Raw genomic sequence first — 13052 nt, 5'->3', positions numbered from 1 at the left:
CTGTCCTTATTCCTAATATATCCTGATAGTTACTCTAGTTAATAAAACTAATGGAAGAAAAAAGGCTAAAAGATTACCACATAGAGGCTATCTGCTAGTCTAGAACTAGGTTGAGCCTTAAAAGAAGAATTGTCCTAACAGCTTATAAAATGATATCTTACTTGCAAAATCAAGATCTTTGTGGAAATCTTCAATTGTGTTTGATGATGTCCCTCACTCAAAATGAGCCTATTTGTAGCCTAAGCCAGAAAAAAGATTAAACATGACATTTAGTTCAACCTAAGCTACATGTAAAAACAAACTACTTTGTTCTTGACATGTTTCTTTAGCTATCAAAGGAACCATTATGTCAGCAACAGAATCATAATTTACATGATATGTGTAACTGCACAAATGCTAAAGTGACGAAGGAATATATATCAAGATAGTAAATATAAGAATTACATCCACTTCATTGAATCAATGGATCTTACAGTGGTTCAGGAAGCTCTTCTTTCATTAACAAACCATCTTTAACAGGATCATCGAGGGATATCAAAAGTGTGTTACCATAATTTGCATCCTGGAAGTGAGCATTTGCAACATTTATCACTATTCTGTTTTAGGAAGTACATATAATATGGATACATTATAGAAAACAGTCAATTTATTAAAAAAATGCTTTATCATCTGTCCAGAGTACAGGGATCCCTCTTCATTAGCCTTCCTACCAGGTGAAACAATTGGGAGAACCTGCATTAACAAAAATGAGAATTATAGAATCATATACACCTGAATGAAAATGGAATACTCAGGTCATACTCTTATAGCGACACAATACACTGAAAGTACAACTTTCAATGGAGCATTGATACATAAAGGTCTTGGATGCCAAACTGAATACCATAATGTTAAAAATGATAACAGATACATTTATTGTATATCTAGTACTTGAGTTCTTAATGTCATTTAGAGATGTGACAAGTTTTATATCCAAAATCAAAGTTGTTGAACTTATTTATATGATCAGTTGCTACAAAATAACTACATGTAATACATAAATATAATTTATAAAGCACATTTGGACCTGCTAAAGTTGCAACCAGCTTCATGAAGCCAGTCTTTGAACGGATCCATGCATTCTGCTGTTGGGATAATGTTGCTTTAGGGGTCAATTTGGTAATTGGACTGGAGCATATAGGGCACTTGCAAGGCCAAAATACAAAATCATGGCGCCAATACTCTGTGATATAACCACCTGTATAAAGACATGATATGATCCAAGTGATAGCACGATCCATAGGTGTTCAGGAAAAAACATATTTAGGACACACTTTAATGTATATAATAATCAACTAATGAAAGACTCAATAGATCCTAACTTCCATTAACACCAAAGGGAAGAATGAAGATGATTGCAATTTCCTTTAGCCATTGATCCTCTTTAGAATGAAAAACTTAAGCCACTGTCAACTTCACATAAAAATGCAAAATACTATGCAAAAGTTGAAGATAATCACATTCAACGAAAACGCATAGAATTTGTAGCATATGTTTGTTGTTATCAAGTGGACTGTGTCAATGCAAACCAGAGTTTTCACCCAGCCTCCCTAAAAATGAATCTAGTCAAGATCATTGCACACTTGTGTCAACAAACATAATCGCATTTGTAAGTTAACCACAATGAATTCGTTCAAGTCTAAATTCAAGCATAATTTTATTGATTTCCTTGTTTGTTCGATGAATTAATCATCCAACAAGCAAATGATACGCTATGGTTACTTACCTAATTAATCGAAACAATCCTATTGTATGCATAATTCCTCATAAAAGCAAGCAAATGAACAAGCAAATTTATAATTTATCAACAACATGAAAACATCACATACCGCAGTACCAATGGCCACAAGGACCACGCCATGGAGAGGAGAAGGAGCCGAAACAGATAGGAAACAGTCGTCAGCCGGCGGTCCATATCGAACGGTCAATGTTTTCCCTCCTTATCAGGAACTAAATCGGTTGTGCTGACTGTGTTCCAAATTCTTCAGTTTCAGATTCCATATCGATATCGGGATATTACAAGTAGGATGAAGATATCGACTCTTGGTGATGAAAATGGAGACGAATCATGAACATGTAAAAAATACGCGTACGATTCATATCAGAGAATTAGTTAGGGTTATGATTTTGTATATCAATCACTCTCAACGAATTTATATGTATCTCGTGTGTATGCCGACAAAAGAAAACATAGAAGTTATCCACTGCTACCAATAATTTATTAGTTTTCTTTGCTCATACTCGTGGTCTTCAAAATCAAAAAATGTTCAGATGGACCAGAATTGTGATTTTGGTAAGATTAGGGACCAATTTTTTAATTTACTCTTAATTATACTATGTAATATATTTTTAATAAAAAGAACTTTTAATGGAATATTAAAACATTATGCCACTAATAATTATAAATATTAGTGACATAAAATGTTAAATAATTGTGAATATTAGTGACATAAAATGTTAAGTGCCATTAAATCTATTAATTTTTATAATGACACATAAAATATGCCACTAAAAAATATGATATAGTGGCACATAGAACATATGTCATTAAAAATGTATGCCACTAAATGACATATTGTTTGTAGTGCATTGGAGTTATCAGTCTCCCAAGCATCAACCAATAAATCAAAATTCTCAGCTTGAGGCGCTGAGGGTTTGGCTTTAGTCCCAGTGACATAGGCCCACATACTCTTCCCATGAAGGAAGTTCTTCATAACGTTACTCCAATACGTATAATTCTTTCCATCTAGACGAAACCTGATTGACTGAAGGGAATCATCCTTTCCAGTCATGTTGACAATTAATGAATGACCACAATAACAGTATAGCAATCTGATAATGAGAGGAGTAACAAACCAACGGAAGCAATCAATCGGACAACAAGAAATCGAACAACAACAACGAATCAGCAGCAACAACAAACGAATACCATCAAGCAAACGAAATTTACCAATGAAAAAACATCAACAGTTTGAGCGAAACTTCCTTTGAAACTGTACAGATGACTGCTACAAAAAGTTTCTAACAATGTATCAAACCTCCGCTCTGATACCATGATAACATTGTCATATGATTATGATAAAGAGAAATTACAAGGGTTCTCAATGAAAAGCATAAATACTACAAATAATAAAGCGGATATAAATACTAGCTAGACAAAACCATAATGGGCTAAAGGCTAAAGGGATCATAAAAAAGTGGGCTAATAATATATAGGCTAACAATTCTCATATATAAACTTATGTTGTTCTCTTTTCAAAAAATCCATGAATAAGAAGTTTTAACTATATCTTCGTAAATGTGCAAAATATGACGAATAAGAGTTTTAATATATAACTAAAGAGGCTATTTTGTATAAGAGGAAAATAAAAGTTTTAATGGAAAAGTACATAGGCTTAATTGAATATATGAGTCTCTTTGAATGTGAAACTAGGTTTGTGTTAAAAACACAGAAAACCAAATGTTGTTATTTGGAAATGACCTAGTTGTTAAAGAACTGCTATAGCCCTTATTAGGCAAAGTGAAGATGTTGGAGGCAGAGCATAGAACACGGTTCTATTCTAAAAGAACAGGTCATATGACATTACAACTAAAGGACCCGGTTGTATAGTTAAAAACCGGCTTATTGAATTTGGCATATAGCCCGGCCACTCATTCTGAACTGTGTCTTATAGATATATCTCTTATAAAACCCGGTTTCTGTAAAATATAATCCGGTTTTTCTAAAAATCGGGTCCTATATGGCGGGTCTTATGTCCTTTTTTGTAGTAGTACACTACTTATCTCTTTATCATCTAAAAAAGGTCATGATTTTAATAAGAAAGCTCATGATTTTAATAAGAAAGCAATTATGATATTTGTTAGTATAGGAGAAGACTTTAAAACTTAATAATCAAGCCTATAACTATAAAGCCTAATGGATGTATAAGACCGTAAAAGTCATGCACCTAAGTTAATTAGGACGTAAATAAATAACTTTTCCCCGATTTTATGAAATTTGGTAGATTATAAATCAATTTAAATTATGGATAGTATTTGCATTCAATACCGGATTGCAGAAAATCAGTTTATAGGGATTCAAATTGAATGATGCAAAGGTAAAACCAGATAGTGAAATGATGCAATGGGTATATATGAGCAATTTCATTTTGATGAAAAATGGTTTGTGGAAGTGACACGTAAAAATGATTCATTTATTAAAATGGGAAGATGTGAAATATTATCAAATTAAATATGAAATACATTAATTTTAGGGAATATTTCTCATTTAAAAACTATGAAATGCATTATTGGTGACACCATAGAGGCTAGAAGGGGCTATTAGCGACATTTTTTCCATCCGCATTCTTGGTGACACCATAGAGGCTAGAAGGGGCATTAGCAATGACCATGTATGTGTCACAACTATTGCTCAATTTTCCTGTAATGTGACTGCGTCAAAATTTATAACCTATCGGTATTAGAAGTCGGAAAGTAGTTTCCCTCCTCCAAGGTAAAGTTTTGGGGCTCAAGTTTTGTTTTGCACTTTAATGTAGTTTAGGATAAATTAGTAGTAGTTTAGAAGAATATAATTGAATTTTTTTAAGGATTGGAAACAAAGCTATACTATATTTCAAGTTATACATATATTACACACTAGGTGTAAAACTCGTGTATTACACGGGTTGATTAAAGAAAATAAAATATTAAAATGTAAACAATAAGTATTTTTTAAAATAAAGTTTTGAAATAAAAAATGAAGAAACATATTAATTACAATTTATTATAATATTTATTACATTTGATACTTTACATATATATAAGTATATATAAGATTATGTGGCTTTTTAATTTTAAAAATTGAAAAAATTATAAATTGACATTTGGATATTATTTATTTAAAAAATATCATAAAATGACAAGTGTCAAAACTAATTAGAGATTGACATGTGACAAAATTATCTTCATTTATTATAGTTAACTAGGTGTGAGACCCATGTATTACATGAGTTTATTTAAAAAAAATTAAATATAAAATTTTAACAATTTGAAAAGTTTGAATTTATAAGAAAAATGAGAAAATTTTTGAATTATTAAAATTAATGAGACTTTAATGTATTGAATACATTACATATATAAACCTTTCTAATAAATATCTTACATATATATTACTTTACATATTAAATGTGAAATTTTAATTTAATAAAATGAAAAATACAATAAAATAACAAGTGGAAAATAGAAAATTTAAAATTTTTAGAAAGTGTCATGTGTCCAAATGAAGGAGAAGAGGACATGTGGCAAAAAACATTTATTTATTAGAGTATATTAATAACTTAAAGAATTAGAAGAAAATGTAAATTTAATAAAAAAAAGTAAGAAAAAGAAAAAACGAAGAAAAATTTGATATATTCCCCTTATTCTTTCCATCTTATGCCCTAGAACTTTCTAACCCCACTTCTTCCCTGTACACCAAACGACCGAATATATATATATATATATATATATATATATATATATATATATATATATAAATATGTTTTATATACCATTTAAAAACCTGTAAAAGTTTATGCACAATGGATAGAAGTTTATAATACAATATGAAATAGGTTTAGGTTTTACATAATATACAACAAAACTAGCCATGAAGTTTCCAGATTCAAAATCCGGCCCAATTGTTGTTTGCAATAATAGGATGGACCAAAATTATAATAGCTACTTTATGGATCTGGAGTGGACTCTAGAGGTTTACAAATACTACTCGTATTTTATAGATGTGTCTGATTTTTTGAAAAGGATTTTTTTCACCGGGGCATATAGCCGGATATATGTTAAAAAATTTAGTTAAGCTTTTTTTAGAAGACAAAAGAAATAAAAGCATTTGTTTGTTTCTTTTTATAGAAAATGTAAAAATACTTCCAACGTTGCAAAACAATTTTAACTCTTAACATTCAAAGTTTTGTCTTTTTTTTCGATTTTTCCGATTTGGGCTTTTTCTTTTATGGGTTTTTTTTGTTTGCTTTTTCCAATTTGTGTTTTTTTCTTTAAACCTGTTTTGTTTTGGATCATCTCTTGTTCTTGGTTGATTTTGTTTTTAATTTGAATATGATTCTTATTGATTTATTGAATCTAATGGTTTTCAAAAATGATAATGATGACGGTGGTAATGACTCTAGTAAGGTTGTTGGCAAATGATGATTTCATTTTAATTTAGATGATAAAAAATAAATTTGAACTTACAAATTTTAAAAAACAAACAGTTTGTTTATACAAACTGCAGACTTCTGGTGTATATATCTTCTTCTATAAACATGTAGAAAGTTCAAACATTTTAACTTTTAAAAAACAACCACCACCTAAATCTATATGTTATGAAGAACTAAGGGAGGACACAAGTATTGTTTGTAGACACAATAAATGAAACAGAAAATGGCAATATTCATATCAATTATCAACAATCATGTTATACAAACTATCAATTATCACACATGCTTCTCCAAAGTGTTTTAAGTAATAAGTCATCATGCAAAAACAACATCTGATCTCAAAACATACTTCACTCCTTTTGTAACATTTCTTGCTTCATGCAGCATACACTTGGCTCCATGGATATGAAACAGGGCCATTCCTTCAGTGGGACTTACCTAAAACACACACACAACACAATTAATCAATCAATCAAAAAACAATAATCACAAGGATGCAATTTTTGTACAAAAGATATACTAACCTCTGCTACAAGGCTATTTCGTGGACCATAAAACACAGTTTCACCACCAACTAGAGGTTCAAAGAATTCATGTGATTGTGAATTGTTGGCATCAAATTTAAGTTTGGACTCAATATCACCACTGAGATATATTAACAAGGTATAATGAGTGCGTTTTCCTTCTCCAAGATCAACACTTTCATCAATATGTCTACCAAAACGTTGACCAGTCTTGTACCTGAGTCAACATATAGCATAATTAGCATTACATGGAACAACTATCTTGTTAAACCAACAGGTGACAAGTTTGAACAAACCTGTAAAGTCTAATATTTGGGTTTAGCCCAACAGCAACTTTGCCTCGAATAGTAATATCAGAAAAGTGTTTGCTAAGACCAGATTCCCATAGTGTATCAGCAAGAACAGGATCATTTACAGCAATACGATCATTGTCTCTGTAAGCTTCACCTTTTGTGGGTCCAAGACTTCCTTGGTGGACAAACCCAATTGCTTCCGCTGTTTTTACAAATGCTTTTGATTCAGCAGCTGTTAAGAAATTCTGCACCTGAGAATCTTAAACAAAAGAGGAACCACTTAGAGCATACAATATCCTGGAGGTATTTAACTATCCCTAACTTTAATTATGATTCTGCAAGAAGCAGTAATCACTTTATTAATGGACATGGACATCCAAGTTCACCATCAATTGAATCGCATGATATTTGCTGCATCTAATACTCGTCAGCGCAATTAAAGCCCTAAAACGAAGTACTTTAAGTTCATAACTTCAATTTGACTCATGTCGATAGCAGATTTCAATAGATATTTAATATGTTGATGTGGTATGAGAAGAACCGGTTACTCTTATACGATCAGTTATAAATCTTGTGAAGATTCGACTAAAATAACAAGTACGGAGGATCCAGAAGAGTCTAAAATGATATTAGTTTTTTAGACGAAAAAACACAAATTGAAACTTAATTGCACCACACACTAATCAGATCAAACCAATCTAAATGAGAAAAAAAGATAAACTTAAACTGACTATAAACCCAGAAATTGGTTGGGGAAGAAATACATAGGTAAACATACAGTAAATAGATCGTAATCTTTTAGTCGAGTAACACGTAGATTAGATTTAGGCTTGATGAGTGGCCAATTCGACTCCGTCTTCTTCGATTTCTTCGCATTTCCTCCGTCTTTCTTTCGATCCCCCATCCTTCTCTTCATGAATATCACTCCTCTTCGTCAGATTTCATGGTTTATAAACCTAGAGTCCAGAGGAAACTTTTTTTTTTTTTTTTTTTTTTTTTTACAGTAAAATGTTAAGGTAGTCTTTGACATTTTGACGGTAACTCATTTTTAGTAGGTAGTTAAGATTTTACTGTAAAAAAAATAAAATTTAGGATTTTTTTGTCAAATAGTTGAAAATATTGGGACTTTAATGTATAGTCTTGGTTTCACTATAAACAAATAATTTTATAGTCTCATGAGATCCAATTAAGAAATTTTAATTGTGATTTTCTTCGCCGCACCACTGTTTTTCTTACCATCATCATCTTTATCCTGTTATAATCACGATCAGGTAAAACCTGCAAAACCCATGCCACCATCTTCTGTTTTTCTGATTAAAGACTACCAGCAACTCAGACTCAATAACGGGGTCATGGTTTCTCGAGGACCTGCAAAGAGGACAGAGGTGAGCTTCGAATGTCTTGGTCTAATGGTCTTGGAGACATATGCAAAAGAGAGAGCGAAATAGGGTGAGAAGACTTGTAAAGCTTTCTTTTTGGTTCGCCGCCAAAAAGTGACAGATTGTAGAAACACAAACAGCACACGCTTAATCAAAAGGGTGTGAATGTGGAGAATGGTAAGAAAGGTATTTTCGTCTTTTCCGGCTTCTTAGTTCTCCATTTTTAGGACTGCAAAAAGCCAACATAACCCTGATTTTTTTCTTTCTTTCTTGATTATCTCCATTTTTTTCAATGCCGGTTTGTTGAGATTAAAAAAAATCATTTAAGAAGAAGCAAACGTTAAGCATTTCAATAGGATGTAGCTGACCAAAGCAGGTTTTAATAACTCTTATGCTTAAATACTATCATACCATTCAGCTTGTAACCAAAAAATGATATATACACTAAAGTACTAATATTTTCAACGATTTGACAAGAAAATCTAAAACTTTATATTTTTGACATCAAAGTATTAGCTACCGGCTTACCGGCAAAAATGGTAAGCGTGTCCAAAACCGTTGGTAGTTAAGACTTTACTATATATATAAAAAAAATTATGTCTTTCTTGTCAAATCATTGAAAATATTGAGACTTTAGTGTGTATATCCTATTAATAAATAGATAAAATAAAAAGGAAATATATTGAAATAAAAGAAATTTTTGTTCATGTGTTTCGTTAAAAAGAAAATGGAAAGAGGTTGAAAGAAATTGAAGAAAAAGTCTCTTCTAATTTTCCTTCTAATTTGGAAGGATTTGAAAAGAAATAAATAAAATGTTTAATTTTTCTTTTGCTTATCTCCAACTCGGGAGATTGAATATTGATAGGTTACTTGAGGGAACCAAGATATAAAGACAAGAAGCACGGACATAAATCATAGAACATCCATCCTTGAAAAATTATGTAACATCCAAACATATGGTCCCAAAAATTGCATTTTAATAATAAATAAAAGAGTGTTTTCCAATAACATCCAGACATTTAAATAAAACTCAATGTATCATTTTTTCATAAAATCAGAGTAAACATCATAAGCGGAATCTCAACGGTGTGTGCGATGCAGTCATCTCGAGCTCTTCCCTTTACAACCGGAAGTACCTGAAACATAAACTAGAAACCGTAAGCACAACGCTTAGTGAGTTGCCCCAAAACACCACATACCATACATACAATAACATATAGTGGGCCCCGCCACGTCATCGGTCCCCGCCCATTCATCGAGCTGAGCTCGGAAAACATATAAACACATACACATGCAATGTACACATCATACAAATAGTCAGCGGGGCTCCGCCCGGCATCGGACCTTAGTCCAAAAGCATATAAACACATGTACATGCAAGAGTCACAAAGACAGCTAGCATACTATCAGCATAACATAAACATGGGTCGGCATTGGTGCCTTCGACCCGCTAAACCCGGTAAGGAAACTCACCTCGAATACAGAAAGGTAGCTGAACGGATCCCAGCTCCGAATATCGACTCAACTCAACCCCTAAACAAAAAAGATTTCCTTAAGTTTTGCACAAAATGCCCAAAAGCCCTATAAAGGTCAAACTTGGTCAAATACTAAAGTCAAAGTCAAAGTCAACAATCTGAGTTGACTCAACTCGCCGAGTTCATCCATGAACTCATCGAGTTCATCTATCTGTCTGCAAAGTCGGGAGAAATCGATCCAACTCGCCGAGTTCCTCCATGAACTCGTCGAGTTCACCAGAAATTCAACATATTAATCCATTAAGCCGACCTTAACGAAGCTAAGAGCTTCATAACTTAGATCTTAACTGAAATAGCCTCTAGAAGGGTAAAGTTTCCGACTTTACCTCTATGAACCATCAAAATGGGTTCAAAACCCAAACCCTAGGCTTAAAAGGGTAAGGACTTAATCATTAAGCACTAAATCACCAAAGGCATAACCCCAAACTATAGATCTTGCCCTAAGAGCTGAAATACCACGTAAAGTTTCCAACTTTACCTGCAAGAATACTTGAAAGAAGCTCAAATGCTCAAAAGAAGCCATAAGATGGACTTAATGAATGCATGGAGCCCTTAAGACCATAAAGTTGGCACCTTTATGCCAAAAGAGCTCACGAGGACCATAGATCTGGAAGAATAGCACTTGGGACGACCTACAACCCCACCAACCACCCAAACATGGCTAAAAGCATCTAAACTAACCCAAAAGAGATCTAATCAAATATTAAGCAAGGTTAGAACTTTATACCCGAAATATGTTGGAAATGATGCAAAGAATCAAGATCTGAAGGCTTCTACTTGAATCACCACCTTGCACCAAGCTTCTCCTTCTTCCAAGAGCTTCAAACACACCAACACACACTCACAAAGAGCTCACAACACTCAAAAAGGCTTTAGGGTTTCGAGATTAGGGTTAGAGGCTATGGAGGCTGGAAATGAGGCCAACACCTGGGACTTAAGGTGTTTAAATATGGTGCAAAACCCTAAAATTAGGGTTTCCTCCTGAGCGGCCAACTCGCCGAGTTGAGGCACCTCAACTCGGCGAGTTGTCTCATGAAATCCCGCGGTCAAGACAACTTCTACTCGACGACTTGAGGCTTCCAACTCGCTGATTTCTCCAAGGAAATATAACAATTGCAAAGATAAATTCATACCGAGAACTAGGTGTTACAAATTAGGCATTGTACCATCATTTTTGGTAAACATGGAGTGAAGGCATATATATTTTGTTTTTTAGTTTTTATTTCATTTTGTCCAACCTAAAATGTATGTGTTATTATATTTTTCATAAGAGTCAGATGTAGCACTTGATGTACAAAATTAAGATCTTTCAGCAGTCGTTATATTTTTCATACCTGAAGACCCGGTGGTCATACATATAGATGAAATTTGTGACTCCCTTGTTACGCGTACGAGTCTTGTGCTTCCAGTAGAACGGGCCCATACTACCTTCGACACTTACCCGTATTTGTTCCAAGTATCATCACAAACTACCCAATAACAAATTCACAACTAGGATACGCATATATCTTATCCTCGCAATCTCGAGAGTAGCTAAACATTCCTTAACAGGCCTGCTACCTACACATACTCACTCATGAAACTTCCACCAACCTTGTAGCCACTCGTGCATGCTAATCATACAAAATGTTGGATCCTATACACAGTCGAATACTTGACCCTACCATAAGCCCTTTATCATACAAGAATAGGAAATAAGGCTAAATCAAACATTCTCAGGATATAAGATCATAGTTATGTACAACTATGATGCACACACTAAGCAACTACAGTAATCATCAATAACAAATAACAGTGTGGTAACTTGGGGTATACTTCTTGCTCCGACTGATCGTACACATCGCATCCCTCCTTGGTTACTTTTGAAAACAAATTTTCTTTGAAAACCTTTTCCAGTTCCTTAGTTTGAGTCTGGACTCACACGAATGTTCATCCAATTCACTCAAACCAGGGTTCTTATACCAACTTGTAACATTCCAAAAATCACAATAAATTTTTTCATTTTTAATTTAAAAGAAATCATTGTTTTCAACCAAATCATATCAAATCAAGTGTCAACTACAAATACTCCCAAGATCAATGCATCATAAAAATCTTCCAAAACATATCATCGAAGGATGTGTACGATCACACATTCGCCTTGCCCCGGTCATCCGAAGTACCTGAAACATATAACTGAAACTGTAAGCCAAATTTTAGTGAGTTACCCCAAAGTACCACCACACAACATATAATAGCATGCATATTGGGTCCACAACTAACAGACTAGATTACCCCCCGATCCACAACATGAGTTTGGCTTGCCTTCAGGCCCACAACTCATGTTTGGCTTACTCCCAAGCCCACAACATAAGTCTAGCTTGCCCTTTATGGGCCTACAACTTATGTATGGCTTGCTCCCAGGTTTATTGGCTTCCGCAAAAAGCAATAACGCATCAACCCAACCATAATATGTCGACATGTACATAACATATAACATATAACATTAACAGATAATCATATAACTAGTCAGCACAACAAGCTGATCTACAGATCACTACCGCATAGCAACATCCTATATACCAAGATACATATCTAACATATCACTACAGCATAACGACATCCTATATACCAGGATATACAGTCTAGTGGGCCAGAATTGGTGCCTTCGACCCACGAGTATAGTGAGGAAAACTCACTTCTTGATCTGAAAAGATAGCTGATCACACCACAACTCCACGTACTAACTCTACGGGTCACCTATACAATAAATAGTGACCTTATCTTAAAATATTGCCCAAAATACCCAAAATACCCTTAGGGAAAAGTTGGTTAAAACCATGGTCAAAGGTCAATGTCAACAAGTCAACCTAGCCAGTCGCCATGTCGTGGCTAGCTCCTGCCACGCCGTGGTGACTATAGGACAAAACAATTGCATGGCAGCCATTCATCACGTCGTGGTGACCCATTCTCCACGTCGTGGTGACTGTTCAGACCGACTTAATCCAATAAGCTCTTAATCTGTCAAACCAACCATTCAAACTCCCCATAAAGCATTCTCTCATCCAATAAACCATAAAAATCGTTGCTTTATAGACATGCATGTCCAATGCAT

At 33.8% G+C, this 13052-nt stretch overlaps 1 protein-coding gene across 1 annotated transcript; it reads right to left on the bottom strand.

The window, feature by feature from the left end:
* Positions 1 to 6439: 6439 nt before the first annotated feature.
* Positions 6440 to 7984, bottom strand: LOC145161581 (2-oxoglutarate (2OG) and Fe(II)-dependent oxygenase superfamily protein). The gene is made up of 4 exons (XM_079081136.1): positions 7823 to 7984; positions 7048 to 7295; positions 6752 to 6968; positions 6440 to 6665 (listed from the first exon to the last, which is right to left on the bottom strand). The coding sequence occupies exons 1-4, from the start codon at positions 7958 to 7960 to the stop codon at positions 6543 to 6545; spliced, it is 726 nt and encodes a 241-aa protein (XP_078937262.1). The 5' UTR covers positions 7961 to 7984; the 3' UTR covers positions 6440 to 6542.
* Positions 7985 to 13052: the final 5068 nt, after the last annotated feature.

This window comes from Lactuca virosa, chromosome 2 (genome assembly GCF_052849685.1).
Source record: "Lactuca virosa cultivar CGN04683 chromosome 2, Lactuca_virosa_CGN04683_v6, whole genome shotgun sequence".
In the NCBI taxonomy this organism is placed as follows: Eukaryota; Viridiplantae; Streptophyta; class Magnoliopsida; order Asterales; family Asteraceae; genus Lactuca; species Lactuca virosa.
The sequence above is the reverse complement of the archived record's forward strand: the minus strand, read 5'-3'. Positions and strand labels throughout refer to the sequence as shown.